This window comes from Rhinopithecus bieti, unplaced genomic scaffold (genome assembly GCF_001698545.2).
Source record: "Rhinopithecus bieti isolate Rb0 unplaced genomic scaffold, ASM169854v2 scaffold_17653, whole genome shotgun sequence".
Lineage (NCBI taxonomy): Eukaryota > Metazoa > Chordata > Mammalia > Primates > Cercopithecidae > Rhinopithecus > Rhinopithecus bieti.
Genome location: NW_016809173.1, coordinates 286,336 through 308,065, shown reverse-complemented (window position 1 = coordinate 308,065; position 21,730 = coordinate 286,336). Strand labels below are relative to the sequence as shown.

The 21,730-nt window shown below is 36.3% G+C and overlaps 1 protein-coding gene across 1 annotated transcript in view; it reads left to right on the top strand.

Moving 5' to 3' along the window:
* Positions 1-8,925: 8,925 nt before the first annotated feature.
* Positions 8,926-21,730, top strand: part of LOC108539850 (protein kinase C-binding protein NELL2-like) — a gene marked incomplete at its 3' end in the record, with an annotated part of 294,591 nt that continues 281,786 nt past the window's right edge. Inside the window, exons 1-3 of the mRNA XM_017888791.1 lie at positions 8,926-9,398; positions 10,102-10,187; positions 10,646-10,774. Coding sequence (XP_017744280.1) covers positions 9,274-9,398; positions 10,102-10,187; positions 10,646-10,774 — 340 coding nt within the window. The remainder of the gene's footprint in view (positions 9,399-10,101; positions 10,188-10,645; positions 10,775-21,730) is intronic.

Below are 21,730 nucleotides of genomic sequence, written 5' to 3'. Positions count from 1 at the left end.
CCTTTTATCCATTGAAAAATCTTGATATCTTTGTAAAAAATCAATTAAGCATCATATATATGTCTATTCCTATGCTCTTTACTTTATTCCATTAATTTCTATGCCTAGCCTTATGCTAAAACTATATACTGTCTTGATTCCTGTAGCTTTACAGTGTAGTATTGAAGTCACATACTGTGAATCCTCTGATTTTGCTCTTTTTCAAAAAAATTTTGGTTTTCCTGTTTTCTTTGATTTTTCCATATAAATTTAAAAATCAGCTTATTAATTGCTACACAATAGCCTACTGGAATTTATTATTTATTTATTTATTATTTTGAGACGGAGTCTCACTCTGTCACCCAGACTGGAGTGCAGTGGTGCCATCTCTGCTCACTGCAAGCTCTGCCTCCTGGGTTCACGCCATTCTCCTGCCTCAGCCTCCCGAGTAGCTGGGACTACAGGCACCCACCACCAAGCTCGGCTAATTTTTTGTATTTTTAGTAGAGATGGGGTTTCACTGTGTTAGCCAGGATGTTAGCCAGGATGGTCTCAATCTCCTGACCTCGTGATCCACCTGTCTCGGCCTCCCAAAGTGCTGGGATTACAGGCATGAGCCACTGCACCCAGCCGCCTACTGGCATTTTTATTGAGATTTTCTTGAATCTTTATATCAATATGAAGATAATTGATATCTTAACAATGTGAAATATTTGTATCTGTGAGCATGGTAGATCTTTTTATCCTTTTAGATATTTTTTAATTTCACTCAGCAAAGCTCTATAGTTTTTTGTGTAAAATCTTACCTATATTTTATTTCTCTCCATAAGTATTTTGTGTTTTTTAATGTTGTTATAAATCATATTTTTTAAAAACTGTATTTTTAATTATTCCTTGCTAGGATATACAAATAGAATTGATTTCTGTATGTTGACGTTGTATTCTGCAACCTTGCCAACCCACTTATTAGTTGTAGTAGCTTTCTCACAGATGCTTTGGGATTTTTTAAAGGTAGATGACCATATCTTTTAGGGAAAACACTTATTTCTTCCTTCTCAGCGTGAATAACTTTTATTTCTTTTTCTGTTTAATTTTTAATTTTTTTCTGAAAGAGAATCTTGCTTTATCTCCCAGGCTAGAGTGCAGTGGCATGATCTTGGCTTATTGCAACCTCTGTCTCTTGGGTTCAAGCAATTCTCCTGCCTCAACCTTCCAAGTAGCTGGAACTACAGGTGCTCACCACCATGCCCAGCAAATTTTTGTACTTTTGGTAGAAAGCGAGTTTCACCATGTTGGCCAGACTGGTCTCAAACTCCTGACCTCAGGAGATTCACCCACTTCAGCCTCCCAAAGTGCTGGGATTACAGGTGTGAGCCGCCACACCCAGCCATTTTATTTCTTTTTATTGCCTCATTGGATAGATTGAATATAATCTCCAATACAATGTTGCCTCATTAGATGTATATTTTAAATGCTCTTTGTTAGATTGAAGAAGTTCCCTTTTATTTTACTTTGCAGTGAATTATTTATTTTAATGTGACTAGGTGTTGAATTTTGTCAAATCATTTTTTTCCATCAGTTGATATAATCACATGTTTTTCCTTCTTTAGATTGTAAATGTGCTGAATTATCTTGATTGATTTTAAAATATTTAATCAACCTTGCATTTCTGGAATCAACCCCACCTTGTTGTAGTTTTTTATCCTTTCTATATATTGCCAGATATAACTTAATAATATTTTGTTTAGGATTTTGTATGTTCAAAAGGTAAATTTAGTGTCTATGTTCTAGTTTTATTTTCTGTTTTGTAACTGTCTTTGTCTGGTTTTGGCTAATGTCATAAGAAGAGTTGGAAAGTGTTTCCTCTTTATTTTCTGGAATATTTGTGTAAAATTGCTATTAATTGTCCTTTAAATGTGGTGGAATTTAGTGTTGAAACTATGTAAGACTAGAGATTTTATTGATTATAAAAGAGGAATGTAGACTTTTCCAAATAGAATTGTGGATTTGTCTACTTCTTCTTTCAGTCCTATTATTCTTTCTCTAGGTAAATGTTTCATACATTTTGATGCTTTGCTGTTAGGTGCATATATACTTAGGATTGTTATGTCTTAATTGTGAACCATTTTATTATTCTGTAATAAAGTTTGCTTTTTCTGACATTCACATATGACATTCAACTTTCTTTTGATTCATGTTTACGTAGTATATATATTTTATATATTTTAATCCTTTACCTTTAACTTACCTCATTATATTTGAAGTAAATTTCTTTTTAACAACATATAGTGGGAATATATTTTTCAAATTCCTTCTTATGAGTTCAGTCTTTTGCTATGATTAGACCACTTGCATTTAAGGCAATTATTGACTTGTTTGGATTTTGGTCTACCATTTTATTGTTTCTCTTTGTTCTTTCTATTTTCTGTTCCTATCTAAACTCTTTCCTGCTTTCTTTCAAGTTATTTAAATAATCTTTAGAATTCCATTTTACCTATTATATCTCTTAACTATACCTTTATTGAATTGTAGCATTTTAGGTTGGTGCTGTAGAGAATTATAAGATACATACTTCACTTTTAATCATCTACTTAGAGTTCATATGTTATTACTTCAATTGGAATGTGGAAACCTTACCATCGTATCAGTCCTTTTATTTCCATATCTTTACATTGTGTTTGTCTCATGTGTTAAATCTACATATATTAAACTCCATTAGATAATTTTAAAATATTTTCTTTCAATCATTGTGGTAGTCAGGAGATTGGAGTCCCAAAGATGTCTACACCCTAATCCCTAGAACCTGTGAATATGTTACTTTACATAGCAAAGAGACTTGAACATGTGCTTAAGGCAAAGGCTCTTCAGATAGGGAGACTATATTGGATTATCCAGGGGGTCCTAATCTAAAAATATAAATCCTTAAAAGCAGAGGCCCTTTCTAAACTGTAGTCAGAGAACCAGAGAGAGTGTAGTGTGAGAAAGACTTAGCCTGCTGTTGCTAGATTGAAGATTGAAGGAGGGGGCAATGAGCCAAGGAATGCAGACACCCTGTAGAAGTTAAAAAAAAGTATAGAAATAGATTCTTCCCTAGAGTCTTCAGAGTGAAGCTTAGTCATGTCAATTATTTGATTTTAGCTTGGTAAGTCTGGTGTCAGATTTATGACCTTTGGGTTTATAAAATCATACATTTGTGGGCCAGGTTCAGTGGCTCACACCCATAATCCTAGCACTTTGGGAGGACAAGGCAGGTTGATCATTTGAGATGAGGAGTTCAAGACCAGCCTGGCCAACATTATAAAACCATGACTCTACTAAAAATACAAAAAAAAATTTTTTTCTGGGCATGCTGTTACATGTCTATAGTCTCAGGTACTTGGGAGGCCGAGGCAGGAGAATTGCTTGAGCCCAGAGGCAGAGATTGCAATGAGTTGAGATTGCATCACTACACTACAGTCTGGGTGACAGAAGGAGACTCAAAATAAAAGAAAAAAAAGTGTATAGCCAGGCACGGTGGCTCACGACTGTAATCCCAGCACTTTGGGAGGCTGAGGAGGGTGGATCACCTGAGGTCAGGAGTTTGAGACCAGCCTGGCCAACATGGTGAAACCCTGTCTCTACTAAAAATACAAAACTTAGCCAGGCCTGGTGGTGCCTGCCTGTAATCCCAGCTACTCGGGAGGCTGAGGCAGGAGAATTGCTTGAACCCAGGAGGCGGAGGTTGCAGTGAGCCGAGACGGTGCCACTGCACTCCAGCCATCTCAAAAAAACTAATAAATAAAAGATGTATATGTGTGTGTGTGTGTGTGTGTGTATGTGTATATATATGTATATGAATTTGTATTGTTTTAATCCACCAAAGTTGTGGCAATTTGTTATAGCAGCAATGGAAAAATAATATAACCATCAAACATATTTTACAGTACTCAAGAATAGTATATATTTTTAACCCAGATATTTGCCATTTCTGCTGTTCATTCCTGATATGCTGTTGTCTTTCTAGTATTATTTCCCTTCTGCCTGAAGAACTTTCTCTAGCAATAATTTTAGAGTAGGTCTATTGGCAATCAGGTTTTAAAGATTTTCTTTATCAGAGAATGTTTTTCTTTCTTATTTATTCCTGAGGGGTATTTTAACAGATACAGAATTCTGGGATGACAAAATTCTTTGGACACTTAGAAAAAAAATTCCACTTTTTTGTGGCCTCCATGGTTTGCATTCATTCAAACTGTTGTTTCCCTATATGTAATGCCATTTTTTCTTGTTGCTTTTAGGATTTTTTTTCTCTACTGATAGTTTCCTTTTTCCATTGTTTTCAGCACTCTGGTTATGGATTCCTTTAAGTGGATCCTTTTGAAGTTTGCTGAGCTCCTTGAATCTGTAAGTTTATGTCTTTTGCCAAATTTGAGACACCTTAGGCTATTCTTTCTTGATTAACAACAACGACAAAATGTCTGCACTCTTTCTTCTCCCCTTCTGGAATTCCGATGACATTTTCTTTTCATTTTGTCACACAGGTTCCTGTGGCTATGTTCATTTTAAAAATAAAGTCTTCTCCCTTTTGTTCAGATTGGGTAATTTTAATTGATCTGTCTTCAAGCTCACTAATTCTTTCCTTTATCATTTTCGTTCTGCTACTGGACCCATTCTAATGAGCCTTTTGTTTAAAATTTCAGTTATTCTGTTTTCCAGCTCTAAAATTTCCACTTGGTTCTTGTCTATATCTTCTATGTATTTGCTGCCATTTTCTGTCTTTCATTTGTTTCTAGAGTATTTGTGTTTATTTGTTAGAGCATTTTTGTAATGGTTTCTTTAATCTTTCCTAGATAATTCCAACATCTGTGTCATCTTGGCATTAGCATCTGTTGATTGTATTTTTCTCACTTAAGTTGAAGTTTTCTTAGTTCTCCATATGCCAAATAATTTTTATTATAACCTCCATATTTTAATATTATGTTATAAAACTCTGAATTTTGTTAAGTACTGTGGTGAATGTTGGATTTTTAAAAATTTAAGCAGGCGATTGACCCATTTGAATTTAGACAAAAGATTTTGACTAGTCTTTCTTTTGTGTGGTTTTAAGACTTTGTAGTGTGCAACACTACAAAGTGATGACCTGGCTGGTAATCACTGCCTGGTTGGTCTGAGTGCAGTGGTGCTTACAACTAATTGGTCACAACCAATTACAGATTTATTTGTTCATTTTCCAGTCCTACTGCTTCAGTTGACTGGCCAAAAAAACAAAAAACAAAAAACAAAAATCAAGAACAAAAAACAAAGTACTCACTGCCAGTATGATAGTACTTCAAACTCTGATTTTCTTTCCCAGTTTGCTTGATACCATGTAATATTCAGAGTCCTCAAATACTTTATACATTCTGTTGAAGTTTGATGGCATTCAGTGGGAGAAATGGTAAAGAGTACTTAATCCATTTTATCCAGAGTTGGAGCCCCATGATATTCTTTAATTCTTGAAAACTTTTTATATTTGTTTAAATGTTATCTATAATACTGTATATCTCTATTTTTTCTAGTCTGTTATTCCACGTCTCTAAGTAGCTGTGTGTTGGTTATTTTAACTGTAGCATTCATGTTTTGTTTATGTTTTCCATTCTTTTTATCAGTCTTGGCACATTCTCAGTAATATTCTCACATCTGATGTTTTGTTTTCAATTTTTTGTCACTAATTTTTAGCACTGTTTTATTGCTACTTATTAGAGCTAATGGTTTTAATATTGTTTTAAATATACTTTTATTTCTAGAAGTTCTATTTGGTTTCTTTTGAGATATGCCTACTCTTTTCTCATACAATTCTGTCATTTCATTATTTTTATATACCTTTAAAAATATCTCCAATCACGTAAACAGTCTTATTTTATGCTTTCTGTCACTTTATTTTTTGATATCCTGAGTTATACTAATTCTCTGTTTCTCTCTCTCTCTCTCTCTCTCTCTCTCTCTCTCTCTCTGTATGTTTCTTGACTATTTTTCATGGTCTTTTATTTCAGTGTAATAATAACAATGGCAATTATTATTGTTAGTATTATTGCACAGCAGGAATTTTCCTCTTGTGTACCAGAAGTCATAGAAAGCCACTTAAAATAAGTTTTACATTTGCTTCTTCAGAAGACCCTGTGAGTTTAATGCTACTTTTTGATTTTAGAATTTCCATACCAGTGAGGAGTGTGATTTTGGACCTTGTACCCGCAAGTGGCAAAGCTTAAGATTTCACATCTAGTATAGGTGCGTTGGTTTTCCACAAGGGCATGTGCAGTGAAGCATTTTGCCACTTCTTGGGCCAACATGCAGAGTTTTAAAGTTTCAAAAGTTTCTTTTTGTAGGAGATATAATTCTTCAAAGCTTACTACTCTTATCAGAAGAATCAGTAATATTATCACCTTTCCTGGCTTCCAAAATTTGTTGTTTTCAGTTCTGGTGTGGATATTAAAATCCCACTCTATTTTCTTAGGGTCCTGATAGAGTCTGAATCCCTGTGTCCCACCCTCTCCCAATTCTTGCACCAGCTATCACTTTCTCTTTCCATCTTCTGCTATATCTTTTTTTCCTCGCACCTGGGGATTTTCTTTTCTTAATTTAAAGCTCATCTGTGAGTTTAAAAATTGGATGTTTTACTTAGCTTTGAAATGTGTATATGGTAGGAAGGGATCTAAGGGTGGTTAGAGTCAACCATGTTTACTGAACTTTGCCTCATGTAGTCAGTACTTACATTAGTTTTCCATGGATGCTGTAACAAATTACCACAAATTTAGTGGATTAAAACAATACAAATTTATTGTCTTACAGTTTGGTTGTTGAGAAGTCTAAAATAGTCTTGACTTTTCTGAGTAAAAGTCAAAGTATCAGCAGGGTTGTAATCCTTTCCGGAGGCTCTAAGGAATAATCCTTTTTCTTGCCTTTTCCAATTTCTAGATGCCTCCCATATTCCTTATCTCATAGCCCTTCTATATTTTCCCATCTTCATAGGCAGCAATAGGAAGTCAAGTTCTTCTCATATTGCATTAATCTGACCTCTGCTTCTTCCTCCTTCTTCCTCATTTAAAGGCCCTTGTGATTATATTGGGCATACCCAGATAATCTGAAATAATCTTCCTATTTTAAGGTTACCTGATTAACAATCTTAATTCCATCTGCAACCTTAAATCCCCTTTGCCATGTGAGGTAACATTCACAGGTTTCAGGGATTAGTACCTGGAAAAGATTGTTTCTTAAGGGGGAGGGGATTGGAGTATTATTATGCCTATAACAATGATTGCAAGCAAAATTTTAACATTGTCTAAAAGGAGTTTGGGTGGATGTGCATATAATACATAAGACAACTACAACCTAAAGAGTTGAGGATAAAGGGATTGATGTGGTAGTAAAGCTTCTATATTTCAACTGAAGTGGCAACATATGGACTCTAGGTAGAAGGCGAAAAGTTAAGTATGTGTATTGCATTCCCTAGATTACCAATTTTAAATGCTTCACAAACAGATATAGTCAAAAAACGCATAGATAAAATGGAAGACTGAAAATACTGGCATTCCGTAGATAGAGACCAAGAATTCAACAGGACAGCCCCAACAAAGAATTATCCAGCCCCAAAATGTTAGTAGTTATAATGTTGAAAACTCCTGCCCAGGTTGAGAAACTCTGCCCTAGCTAATGCAATGACTCACCTTTACTATGGGTTTCTAAGACTTACACCTTATTTTTATAGAAACGACCCTTCACCCCTCCTCATACTCATATTTTAATGATTTCCATAGTATTTAATTAGGTCAAATAATTACAGTAGCAGGTTCAACTAGAATTATTTTGGGTATTCTGGAGGGAGCCTCAGTGTGCATGGTACAGGAGATAAGCCCATTAACCACCAGCTTTCAGCCTATCATGGATGAGAGTCAGAGAAACTGGAGAGTATCCCTACTTTCATGAGTTGGTTGAATACAGGTTGCTTAGGAGGACTTTTACATGGAAATACATGTGCGTATGTATAGATATATATATGTTTTATTCTTTTCTCTAACAATAACATGTAAATGATACATTATTTAAAATTTATTTTGTGTAACTTTTGTAGATACTTATTACAATTTAATATTTTAGATGCACTACTCTAGAAAGGTCTTTAATTCTCTGATGATTAATTTCTTCTCATTGATTAATTAAATTGTATTATTTATTTGCATAGTTTTTCAAATTTGGGAAGTTGCATATGACAATACTTTATCACTTGTAAGTACTGAAATATTTCTCAAACTTTACGAAGTTACAAATAGAATTAAATGGGAAATTCGATAAGAGAGAATTAAAATTAATTTAAAAGAGCTCCCAAATTCTGAATCTTTTCTCTTAAAATTCTAAGGGCAGAACTAAAAATACCCCTTTCCCTATAGTACAACATAGTATATGTATTCCACTATGTGATAATTCTGTATCTCTATATCTATAGATAAAACGTCTATTATACTGCTGCCTTGCAGGGGGCTCAGACTACCCAGTAGGTATTTTGGTAACTGTAGCTGTATAGTGTTCAGTTGGAGAATTCAGCACCCACATATTTGCATGGAAGTTTAAGAAACTCAATTGATCATCGTACAGATTAATACTATATAATGGGTTTTGAAACTCTTAACTTTTCCAAAATGAAAGTGGAATGTCATTCCTCAAAATTTACCTAAACATTTTAGGGATATGTTAAAAAAAATTATGTGCCATTGTCTGCTGAAAAATGGATCTCAAATTACAACACTGTTATGGTCCCGGGCATATATATGGTGAAGGGCAGGTAGAGCCTGCATGAGTGTGGTCAACAGTGGGATGGCTCTTCTCTCTCGCCTGGGCTCCTTCTCCTCCCTCTGCTTATTTATGTATTTATGTGTTTATTTATCTCTCTCTCTAACCATCTCCTCTATGTATATTTTGGCGTGAACGGACGCCCTGGCTCAGTTCCCCTTGCCTTCTGCTGTATGCTGGTCCCACAGAGTCCAGGTCTCCACGCTGTATTTGGCAGGGGGCGCGCGAGGTCCCGGAGCTGTCCAGCACCTCCTGGCCAAGTTCTCCTCTGCGCTATCGGCGCCAGGGAAGCTCTCCAGCGCGCTCCGCCCCAGGCAGGGAACCTCTCCACCAGGACTTCCGAGGCTTCCCAGGCTCGCCATCCGTCTCCAACAGTCTCTATCTACTTTGCCCAGCTGCACCTCGGCAGTGGAGCGTGTTTTCGTGGCCTTCCTCCGCACGCCCTGGAGGGGGAGTGCCCTGCACCCCGGGGGTGCTTCGGAGCTCAGTGCATGAATGCACGTGGGCTTCCCTCCTTTGCCTAAAGGGCGGGCGAGCGTTTCTTGCTCCAGCCTTGCCTCCTGCGGCTGGGTGGTCTTTTTTCTCTCCTGTCTTTCAAGACAAGCGCCCGAAATCGAGGGGTGAGAGAAAAGACCGCCCATCAACTTAGCACCTTGCAATTAGATCTTTCAATCCCGAAAGGAGGTTGGCATTGCCCGGGTCATCGAGAGAGGGAGGGAGAAGAGCTGAGGCTGCAACGGCTCCGGGGCTCGCTAGACCGGGTTTGGCATCGAGGAGACCTTGCGGGAGACCGACGCGGAGCACCGGCCTCGCCCTCGGCGGCCCCTCCCTCCTCCTCACCCCGCCTCTCCCGGCCCGCCCCTCCCTTCCCGGAGGGGCAGTCTCTCAGCGCTTCTCCGGGAGCTCTCTCCATTGTCTCTGCCTTTACAACAGGTTCGGGCGGCGGGGAAGACGGGCGGGTGCGGGGCCGCCCCAGCCCGGGCTTTCTTGGGGCCGCCCCCCTTCTACCGGGTGTGCGAGTCTTTGGCTGCTTTTATTCGGCTCGGGAGCTAATTCCCCGGCGGAGTCGCGCCGGGGCGAGTCCGACCCCTCCCTCCGGGCCCCCTCCTGGCCGCGCCGCCGCCTCGGCTCTGCGTGTGGGAATGATGTGCGCATTGGAGGGTCTAAGTTCTTCACGCGCCTGAGGAGGCCTCCTTTTTCTTTCTTAGGCGATCAAAGCGTATTAATCCTACTAATCAGTAAATTCGAGGCGGCAGCAAGAGAGACAAACGCTGTTTTCCCCCTTGATTCCAAGAACCTCTTCGATTTTATTTTATTTTAAAGAGGGAGACGATGGACTGAGCTGATCCGCACCATGGAGTCTCGGGTCTTACTGAGAACATTCTGTTTGATCTTCGGTCTCGGAGCAGGTGAGTGGCCGCAGAGCTGGGACTGGGAAAGAGATGGCTCCCGCCTCGGGGCAGCATGGTCTAGCTGGGGAAGCCTCGCTTTTCCCGGACCCAAAGTAGGTTTGGAGTGGGAAGCTTGAAGTAGGGGAGCGGGTTTGGATTTGGGTTTTTTTTTTCTGTGCTTGCCTTGGAGACCGCGAGGCGTGTCACGCCCCTAGTCCGGGGTCGGAGGGCTGAGGGGGAACTTTGCAGAGAGAGGGGTTTAAAGTAGGTCATGGAAACGGCACTGAGTGCTCCGCTATTTAAAGCCTGGCTGCTGATCTCAGGTAAGGTTCTCGGTGGAGGAGGAGGCAGTCGCCTCTCATCTTCAGTTCCCAATATTGTCGCGAAGACGCGGTTCTTTGCTGCCCTGGAGGAAGAGACTTGCATTTTGATGGAGCTTTTCCTTTTTTTCTCTCCCCTCTCATACCCCTCACCAGTTTGGGGGCTTGGTGTGGACCCTTCCCTACAGATTGACGTCCTATCAGAGTTAGAACTTGGGGAGTCCACGACCGGAGTGCGCCAGGTCCCGGGGCTGCATAATGGGACGAAAGCCTTTCTCTTTCAAGGTATGCCCGGCATGCTGCATCCCCACTGTGATTTCAGTTCTGATAACCCTGGCAGGAGTTGTCCTCGCCGTTCGTCCTAACTTTGTATTGCCTCATGGATGACAGTACCTTAGCTGAGGTGTAGAGGGGCCAGTGTGAGACACATATCCCTATCTCTTTTAAGTGTTTTTTCTCTCCTGCCGCACCCTTCTCCTCCTTACTTTGTACTCTTGCCAGTTCTAATGGGTAGTGCCTTAATTACCCAGCAGAAACTCCTATGGCAGATGGTTGATTTTAGAATCTGGGGAACAATGAATTATAACACAAACGCCTAGTTTGGGTGAAACTGATTTAGGTAGGAAACAGGATAGCTTAATCTTAGTTAAGACACTGATCTCTGAAAGTTTCAGGTACAATGGTGCCCTGCTTGGTTGGAGGAATTGTTTTATGGGAGTAGCTTTCTGGAAAATTTAATGCCTCTGAATATTTTTACCTACTGTATATCACAGTCACACTATATTTGAGGCAAGATTTATCATTGAAAGACCCTCATTCTTCCTTCATCCACCAATAACAAGAGAAAGGGAATAATAGTCTCAAAAGTATTTTGGAAAGATTTCAAGTAAATGTTAATCTAGAAGTGTATCTTGTATTATCATTAATTGTGTACCTAGGATTTTACAACTTTTTTTTTAAAGTCAATGAATATTGGCTGGGTACAAATGTCTGCATCTCAAATTATATTTAAATGTGTTGTGCAGTCAGAAGCAAATTCCAATGCAACAAGCCTTCAACTTTGATTAGAGCTTCTGAGGGTTGCTTGTTTGTGGAAAGTTGCCGTAGTAAGAGCTTCTAAAAGATGGCTAAACGTGTACAGACAGGCTAGATTCACATATAGTGAAGAATACATGAAGGCAAAAGAGAAATGGAGTTTGGTTTAACATATCTGATGGACTAAAACTTCTTGTCCTACCTCACCCAGGTTTTTTTTTTTTTGTTTGTTGTTGTTGTTATTTTGGTGCCATGGCTTTGAAAGTGCAATTCATAATTACTAAAGAGTTGGATATGCAAAAGGAAACCACTTCGGAAAATATGCTACCAAGAAATAGAAATAAAATAAAACTTGAATGTTTCTGTAGTGGTGTTGTTGCCTGATATAGCCAGTATGTGTCACCATGGACACTAACACCAAAGCCTAGAGTTGGGAAAGAGGAAATTCACATGTGTTACATTTACTTAAAACAAGTTTGCTCTTATAAAAAATTAAAATGCAATTTTCTGGTTTAAAAATTATTGTTTAAATTTTCTGTTTAATTAATTTTTTATTGTAACAAATATTTATGGTAATGTTTTATTCACTTAAAGGTCTTTTATGGAGGGTGGGGCTTGGATATTGAATCCTTTAAAACAATGACCAAATCTAATAAAGAAGATAAGGCTACACTGTCAGCAAAATTTCACGTAGTTGAATAGACATGTCAGTAGGGTTAACCTTCTGGTTTGTTTTGTTTTGTTTTGTATTGTGTTTTTATCTCTGATTTTTAATCCTTATGAACTGGAAACAAAGTTATTTCAGGACTGCCAATTTGAGTAACCGGAAAGCTTTATAGAATCTAAAGCTCCTAATAAACGGTATTGTAGTGCTCTTAAAATTTACAAAGGTCCTTTAAATTTTATTAGTATTCTACCTAGTTTCCTCTGTAGAGTGTCTGATCTGTCACAAACAGAAACCTTCAGGACTGTGCATTTTATATTCTGATGCTAGAAAATTAAACAATTTTTAGGAAATAGTCTCAGGAATCGATAACCTTTCCTAGTTAATTAAAAATGTTTAGTTATTCATTTTATTTAAATTGTCAAATTATTCAAGGCATTGTGTTCAAAATACATAAGGCACATAAAATGTTTTCTTTGAATTTTCCATAGTAACTAGATATCCATGTACATTGATGAATTGGTTGTTTTTGCTTCCTGGTTGATACCAAGCTCAATATTTAGACACAGTAAATGCCTAACAAATATGGTTTATGAGATTTGAAGGTGTAAAATTTCATTTTCTGCCAAATTATGAACTTTATTTAATATAACCAATCAATCAACAAGTATTTCCTGCATGTAATGTTCTCAGTAGGCATATATTACTGATGTATTGATTATGCTGTTGTGATTTCTTTTATTCTAAGATTCGGATTATGAAATTGACAAAAGGTGGCCCTTTGGCCATGCATAGAATTTCGCATTACCTTGGAAAGGTCTTTGCTAATAGCATTTGGAAACTTGTTAGGAAGTCAGTTCTGAGTCTTGCAGCTTCACTGAGATTTCCTTTGACTGTAGAGAGAAAAAAAATATTCAGATTCTGAAGATTTTATAGATTCTATTTACAGTGAGTTGAGGGTGCTGCAGATATTTTGTACAGTGTATGCATAGTCATGGCAGGAATAGTAACAAATTACAAAATCTGTGAGATGCTCTCAGGTTTCATATGAACTTATCATATAAGTTTCTTTGTGCTATCAGATATGTTCTAAATAGATGGAAGGGATTTTGAACCATTACATTTTTTCCTGCAGTAACATAACCATCCTCTTCTGTCTTTTAGCTTTAAAATAAAGAAATCTCAACATGTACTTTCCCAATGATTTTTGCTCATTTAATATTGCTTTTCCTTGTGCCAGTTTTCTCCTTAGTGAATTTTGAGATGCATGCAATTCAATACTTTTGAAACAATACATTTATTATTATCTATACCTAATAAAAAATAGAAATATATTTTAAAGTCATATATTTTAAAAATAATAATAGCAACTATAGTATCACTAAAATGGTTTTGTTGTTGTTGAAATTTGATTTATAGTTGCTTTGGAAATTCAAATAATAAGAATCTAAATTAGATTACACCTTAATAAATATGGCTTTTGATCTTTGCCAATTGTAATAATTTTCAAAAAAGGAGTCCAGGCAATATTCTAATCATTTCTAGCTATAATCTGACTCACAGCCACAAAAATACACTTATTATGCTTTTAAAAATTAGAGGAGTGAATGTTGACACTAAAAGCACCTATGAAAAGTTATAAAGGTTTCTACCTTCTAAAACCTAGGAAGTAGTTCCCAGGAATGATCATAATGTTTTTTTCCTCTCTGTACATGAGAGATCCGGAATAAGAGTAAACAGAAGCACCATTTGAGGACTTTCCAGCAATGTTAGCATGATTTTTAGATCTTTGATTTTAGCAATTAATCTGGCCAGGTTTCCAAGGTAGATAATTTCCTCTTTTGGTTTAATACAATTTCTTCTGAAGTGTTCACAGATTTTATAATCTCATTAATCCGCAGAAGAGAAGTAGATAAAATCAAAGCATGTTTTTTTTTTACAAGTTAGTAAAATGAAAATAAGCTTAGTAGTTATTTGTAAAGAACTTTGAGGTTTTAAAGGGAAAAAAAGTCGTACGTCTCCTCTTATGCCATGAATAAGAATGAAATAGGTATTTGGTAGCAGCAGAATGAAATAGGCATTTGGTAGTAGACCATGGACTTTAGCAGGCAAAGGTAACTGCATTGAGGAAATCGAGGTGGCATTAATTTGTCTTCAGTATGTTGGTTGGTGAGCATCTGTGCACTTTGAAGTGATGGCTATTGGTGCCCAAATAGATTGGAATAACACAGTGATTAAGAGATGCACTTAGAAACAAAATATACTGATGTAGAATTTCATTAGTTGTTTTACTGTGGTGAAGTTCCTTAATTTCTCTAAGCTTCAGTATCCTGAATTATAAAGTGATTATTGTTATGACGATTAAGCGAGTTACGTTCATTCAATCAAATAAGTTATTGTTGTGAAACTAGCATACTGCTAGGTGTTAGGCACACAACAAATGAAGAATTTGGAACTTAACTTTGACTTCATAGTGTCTTAAAAATAGCCATTGAACAATTACATAGTTACTGACCTAATCACCATTAAGATAAATTATATGAAGAAAAACTGAAGATATAATGAGAATCTATATTTTAGTTATGGGAGTCTCTGGCTCAGGGAAACCATCTTTGAAGAATAGTCATTTAAGCTTATAGTTGAAGGATATATAAGGGTAGTCTGGAGAAGAGACGCTATGGGGATAGGCAAAGGGACTAGTGTGTGAGCAAGGTTCTGAGCATGGAATGAGCGTGCATTTTAGAAAATGGAGGAAGTCTAGAGAAATAGAAACATAGGGCATATGATATGAAATAAAGCATATGAGGAAAGCAGGGGCCAGGTTACATGGTACGCTATATTAATAGAGCAGAATTGAAAATTTATCATTATGTAAAGATATATTATGGTGGGCAGAATAATGGTCCTGCGTAGATGTTCATGTCTTAATTCTTGGAACCAAAGAATCGGTTACCTTATATGGCAAGGGGAAGTTAAGATTGCTCATCAGCTAAATTTAAGATTAGGAGGCTATCATAGATTATCTGGGTGAGCCCTGTGTAATCAGAAGAATCTTTTAAAAATGCGGAGAAGGAAGCAGAAGAGTCAGTGTAGAGTGATGTGATATGAGAAAAACTGGTCTGGTCACTTGTGGCTTTAAAGATGATAGTGGGCCACAAGCCAAGGACTGCGGGCCGTTTTAGAAGCTGAAAAGGCAAGAAAATGAATTTTCTCTTAGAGCCTCCAGAAGGAATGTAGTGCTATTGATACCTTGATTTTAGAGCAATGAGACTCATTTTGGACTTCTGATCTCCAGAACTGTGCAATGATAGATTTGTGTTGATTTAAGTCACTAAGTTTGTGGTGATTTGTTTGAGCAGCAATAGGAAACTCATACAAATTTTGGTTCATGAAAGTGGGGTGCTGGTGTAAGAAATACCTAAAAAATATGGAAGTGGCTTTGGAATTGGGCAATGGGCAGATGTTGGATGAATTTCGAGGAGCGTGATAGAAAAAGCCTGGATTGCCTTAAATAGACTTTCAGTAGAAATATGGATATTGGTGACTGTACTAGTGAGGACTGAGAAGAAAGTGAAGAGCATGGTAGAGAGAAAATCTAAATCACCTCTGAGTATTTCTAAATCATCATACGGAGAGCATTGGTGAGGTATAGACATTAAAGGAACTGCCATTGAGGGTTCAGATGGAAATATTATAAACTGGAGGAAAGGGGACCCTTCTCATATAGTGGCAGAAAACTTAGCTGAATTGTACCCTGTGGTTATGTGGAAATCAAAACTTGTAAACAATGAACTTAGATTTTAGCTAAGGTGATTTCTAAGCAACAAAAGTGTTGAAGGTGCACTCTGGCTTTTTCTTGCTGTTTGTAGTAATGTGAGAGGAGAGAGAGAGATTTAAGGAAAAATTGTTAATCAAAACATATTCATAACTTGATATTTGAGAAATTATCAACCTATTCAGAATCCAAAACATGTTAAAATAGGATATTCACTGTCAGGAATACCTAGTCTGAAAAGAAAGCCAAGGATGTGACTAGAAAATATTTTGCTAGTGCCTCAGAAATATCAAAAGGTCAGAGTATTCAGTTACATTGAGGGCTCTTTGAAGAACATATGACTCACAGATCCCCTCAACCATTTCAGCAGAGGTCACAAATAGGGATGGAATTATCCAAGAAATATCTATGGAGGAGCCTTTTTTGTTTACTGGAGTGAATCCCCATGACGTACATGGGAGATCTGCAAGGGTCTTAAGAGTATTATGCCAGTAAAATTGCTGCTGGCGTGACCTGAAAGAATCAGTGAGAGAATAAAGTGAAAGAAGGTGTTGGATCCCCAAAATTCTACAAGCAAAAAAACAGGCTAACTTGGCTGTAAACATCTTTCTATGAAGCTATCTTTCATGAAAAAGGAAGTTTAATTCAAAGGGCAGAACTCAGAGCCCAGAGCATGGAGCTGACTCCAGAGGGTGTAGCTAATAATTACAGAAGCTTATTTCTAGACCTTGAAACCAAGTGGTGTTTGCCTGACTGGATTTTAAAATTGCTTGGGTATGGCAACTGTTTTTTTGTTTGTTTGTTTGTTTCTTTCTTCCATTTTCTCCCTTTTTGAATGAGAATATTTAGAACTATCACCTTTATCTGCCTTACCATTGTATTTTTGGGAGCAGATAGCATGTTTCAAGGTGTGCCTCAGAATGGATTATATGCAATGCCTTTCTCATACCTGTTTTAGATGTTTTGGATGGTGAAATTTGAGACTTCTGTTTTTGTTTTGTGTTTTTATTACTTCACATTTAATTATTTTTAAATTGACAAAATTGTATACATTTATTGTGTACAACACAGTGTTTTGAAATATGCGTTGTGGAATGGCTAAATTGAGCTAATTAACATATTCATTACCTCATGTAGTTATAATTTTTTGTGGTGAAAACACTTAAAATCTGTTTGAAATTTTAAAGAATACAATGTATTATTATTATAGTCATTATGTTGTACCATAGACCTCTTGAACATATTGTGCCATCTAATTGAATTTTGGTATCCTTTGGCTAACATCTCCCCAACAACTACCTCCCATCCCAAGACCCTAGTAACCACTATTCTACTTTCTGCTCCTATAAGTTCAACTTTTTAAGATCCCACATATAAGTGAGATCATGTGGTATTTTCTTTCTGTGATGGGTTTATTTCACTTTACATAATGTCTTCCAGGTTGATCCATGTTGTCTCAAATAACAGGATTTTCTTCTTTGAGGTGGAATAGTATTCCATTGTGTGTGTGTGTATATATATATATACACACACACAAACACATACATACCAGATTTTCTTTATGCATTCATTTGCATTCTTATGTTCTTTGCAGCATTATTCATAATGGCCAAGATGTGAGATCAACCTAATTAATGGTCACCAATGGATGAATGAATAAAGAAAAATGTTATTGGAATTTCAGTAAGGGTTACAGTAAATCTGTAGATCATTTTGGATAGTGTGGACATTTTAACAATATTAATTCTTTGAATCCATGACCAAACGATATCTTTTCATTTATTTGTATCTTCTTCATTTCTTTCATCAGTGTTTTATAGTTTCAGTGTACAGATCTTTCACCTTCTTGATTAAATTTATATGTAAGTATTTTATTTTTTTCATAGCCATTGTAAACGAGATTGTTTTCATGATTTCTTTTTCAGGTAGTTCTTTTTTTTTTTTTCTTTTCTTTTTTTTTTTAAGATGGAGTCTCACTCTTTCACCTAGGCTGGAGTGCAGTGGTGCAATCTAGGCTCACTGCAACTTCTGCCTCCTGGGTTCAAATTATTCTCCTGCATCAGCCTCCCAAGTAGCTGGGATTACAGGCACCTGTCACCACACCTGGCTAATTTTTGTATTTTTAGTAGAGACAGGGTTTCGCCAAGTTGGCCAGGCCAGTCTCGATCTCCTCACCTCGAGTGATCCAACCGCCTCAGCCTCACAAAATGCTCGGATTACAGGTGTGAGCCACCGCACCTGACCAGTTTATTGTTAATATATAGAAACACTACTTTTTTTTGTATATTGATTTTATATCCTGAAACTATACTGAAATCATTTATTAGTTCTGACAATTTTTTGGTGGCATCTTCAGGATTTTCTAGATATAAGATGATGTCAAATGCAAATAGGGATAAATTAAGTGGCAAGATTGGGCATATCCTTATCTTTTTCCTTATTTTAGAGGAAAAGCCTTCAACTTTTTACTGTTGAGTGTAATGTTAGCTGTAGTTTTGTTATATCTGAGCTTTATTGTGTCGAGATACATTTCTTCTATACATTTATTGAGAGTTTTTTATCATGAAATGATGTTGAATTTTGTCAAACGTTTTTCTGCAAATATTGAAATGATCATGTGGATTTTGTCCTTTATTCTGTTAATTTGGTGTATTACATTTATAGATTTGTGTATGTTGAGCCATTCTTGCGTGCTTGGGATAAATCCTACTTGATCATGGTGAATGATACTTTTAATGTGCTGTTGAGTTTGGTTTGCTAGTATTTTGTTGAGGATTATTGCATCTCTGTTCATCAGCAATATTGGCCTGTAATTTTCTTGTAGTATCTTTGGCTTTGGTGTCATAGTAATGCTGGCCTTATAAGATAAATTTGGAATTTATTCTCTCTTCTTCATTTTTTTTTTTTTGGAAGAGTTTGAGAAGGATTGGTATTAGTTATTTAAATAGAGTTTAAATCAGACCTTGGACTTTTCTTTGATAAAGGACTTTTTATTATTGATTCAATTTCCTTACAAGTTATTTGTCTGTTCAGATTTTTCATTTTTTTCATGATTTAGTCTTGGTAGGTTGTGTGTGTCTAGGAATGTATTCATTCCTAGACATATACACTTAAACTTCTAAGTTTATCTAATTGGCATATAATTGTTCATAGTAGTCTTATGATGTTTCATATTTCTGTGGTATTCGTTATAATATCTCCTCTTTCATTTCCGATTTTATTTTTTTGAGTCTTTTCTCTTTTTTCTTAGATTTCTTAGCTAAAGGCATGTCAATTTTATCTTCGTTAGAAAACAACTGTTTCATTTATTTTTTCTATTAATTTTAGTCTCTTTCATTTATTTCTGCTCTGATCTTTATTATTTCATTCCCTCTAGTAACTGTGGTTTTACTTTCTTTTTCTTTTTATAGTTCATTTAGTTGTAACTTTAGGTTATTTGTTTGAGATTTTCTCTTTTTTTAAGTGTAGGCGTTTGTTGCTATAAACTTACCTTTGGTAACTGTTTTGCTGCATCCTTTAAGTTTTGGTATGTTGTGTCAATTCTCATTTGTTTCAAGATGTCTTCTAATTTCCCCTTCCCTTATAATTTCCCTTTTAATTTCTTTTTTGACCAATTGGTTGTTCATGAGCATGTTAACTTTTATGTATTAGCAAATTTTGTAGAATTCTTCTGTTACTGATTTCTAGTTTCATATCTATGTTAATCTCTTCTGGGTACTACAACGAAGTGTCTTAGATTGGGTAATTTTTTTATTTCTCACAATTCTGGAGGCTAAGAAGTCCAAGATCAAGGTGCCAGTAGATTCGGTGTCTGGTGAGGGCCATTCCTCATAGATTGCACCTTCTTTGTGTCTTCACATGGTGGGGGAGGGCTGAATGCTGTATCCTCACATGGCAGAAGGGCAAGAGACTCTAGGGTGCTTCCTTCAATCTCTTTCATGAAAGCATTAATCTCATTCATGAAAGTGGATCACTCATGACTTTCCAAAAGGCCCCATCTCTTAATAATATCACATTATGTATTAGGTTCCAACATTTGAATCTCGGAAGGACATATACACTTAAACCATGGCAATACCATTGTGGTTAGAAAAGGTACATGATATAGTTTCATTATTTTTAAATTTGTTAAAACTTCTTTAATGGTCTAACATGTGATGTATCCTGGAGTGTGTTCCATGTGCGCTTGAGAAAGAATGAGCATGCTGCTGCTATTGGATGAAATGTTCTTTATATGTCTGTTAGATCCATTTGATCTAAAGTGTAGTTTAAATTAAATGTTTCCTTATTGATTTTCTGTCTGGATGATCTGTTCATTGCTGAAAGTAGAGTATTAAAGTTCCCTATTGCTATTGTATTGTATTGCAGTCTATCTCTTCTTTTAGATATGTTAATATTTGCTTTATATATTTAGGTGCACTGATGTAAAGTGCATTTATATTTACAATTGTTATATATCATCTTGATAAGTTTATCGCTATCATTGTATAACGTACTTTGTCTCATTTTACAGTTTTTGTCTTAAAGTCTATTTTATTTGATGTAAGCATAGCTATCCTGTTCTATTTTGTTTTCCATTTTCATGGAATTTATTTTTTATGCCTTCACTTTCAGTTTTCATGTGTTGTTAAAAGTGAAGTGAGTCTCTTATAGGCAGCATGTATCTGGGTCTTGCTTTTTATTTTTTAAATACATTCAGCCACTTTATGTCTTTTGATAGCAGGATTTAATCCATTTGCTTTCAAGGTAATTATTGATAGGTAAGAACTTACTACAGGCGTTATGTTAATTGTTTTATGGTAGTTTTGGACATCATTTATTCCTTTCCTCCTCTCTTGTTGTCTTCCTTTGTGCTTAGGTGATTTCCTCTGCTGGTATGCTTTGATTCCTTTCCTTTCATCTTTTATGTATCTATTATAGATTTTTTCTTTTTTCTTTTTCTTTCTTTCTTTTTTTTTTTTGAGACGGAGTCTTGCTCTGTCCACGGGGCTGGAGTGCAGTGGCCGGATCTCAGCTCACTGCAAGCTCCGCCTCCCGGGTTTTTACGCCATTCTCCTGCCTCAGCCTCCGGAGTAGCTGGGACTACAGGCGCCCGCCACCTCGCCCGGCTAGTTTTTTTTTTTTTTTGTATTTTTAGTAGAGACGGGTTTTCACCGTGTTAGCCAGGATGGTAGATTTTTTCTTTGTAGTTACCACAAGGCTTACATAAAACATTTTGTAGTTATAATAGACTATATTAAGCTGATAACAACTTAGCTTTGATATCATAAGAAAAACTATACATTTACTGCAACTCCCTGCCTACATTTTATTTTATTTTTTAAGGCACAGTTTGCATCTTTTTATATCGTGTATTCCTTCACAAGTTATTGTAGCTTTTATTATTTTTAAATAGTTTTGACTTTTAACTTTCATACTAAAGATGTAAGTGATTTACACACTTACATTATAGTATTAGAGTATTCTAAATTTGACTTTGTACTTCATTTTACCCATGAGTTTTATATTTCAGATGTTTTCATGTTACTAATTAGCATCCTTTTCTTTCAGCTTGAAGAACTCCCTTTAGCATTTCTTGTAAGACAGGTCTGGTGATGATGAACTCCCTTAGCTTTTGTTTGTTTGGTAAAGTCTTTATCTCTCTCTCCTTCATTTTTGAAGGGAGTGTTTGCAGGGTTCAATATTCTTTGTTGGCAGTTTTTTTTTTTTTTTTTTTTTTTTTTTTTTTTTTTTTTTTTTTTTTTTTTTTTTTTTTTTTCCCCCCATT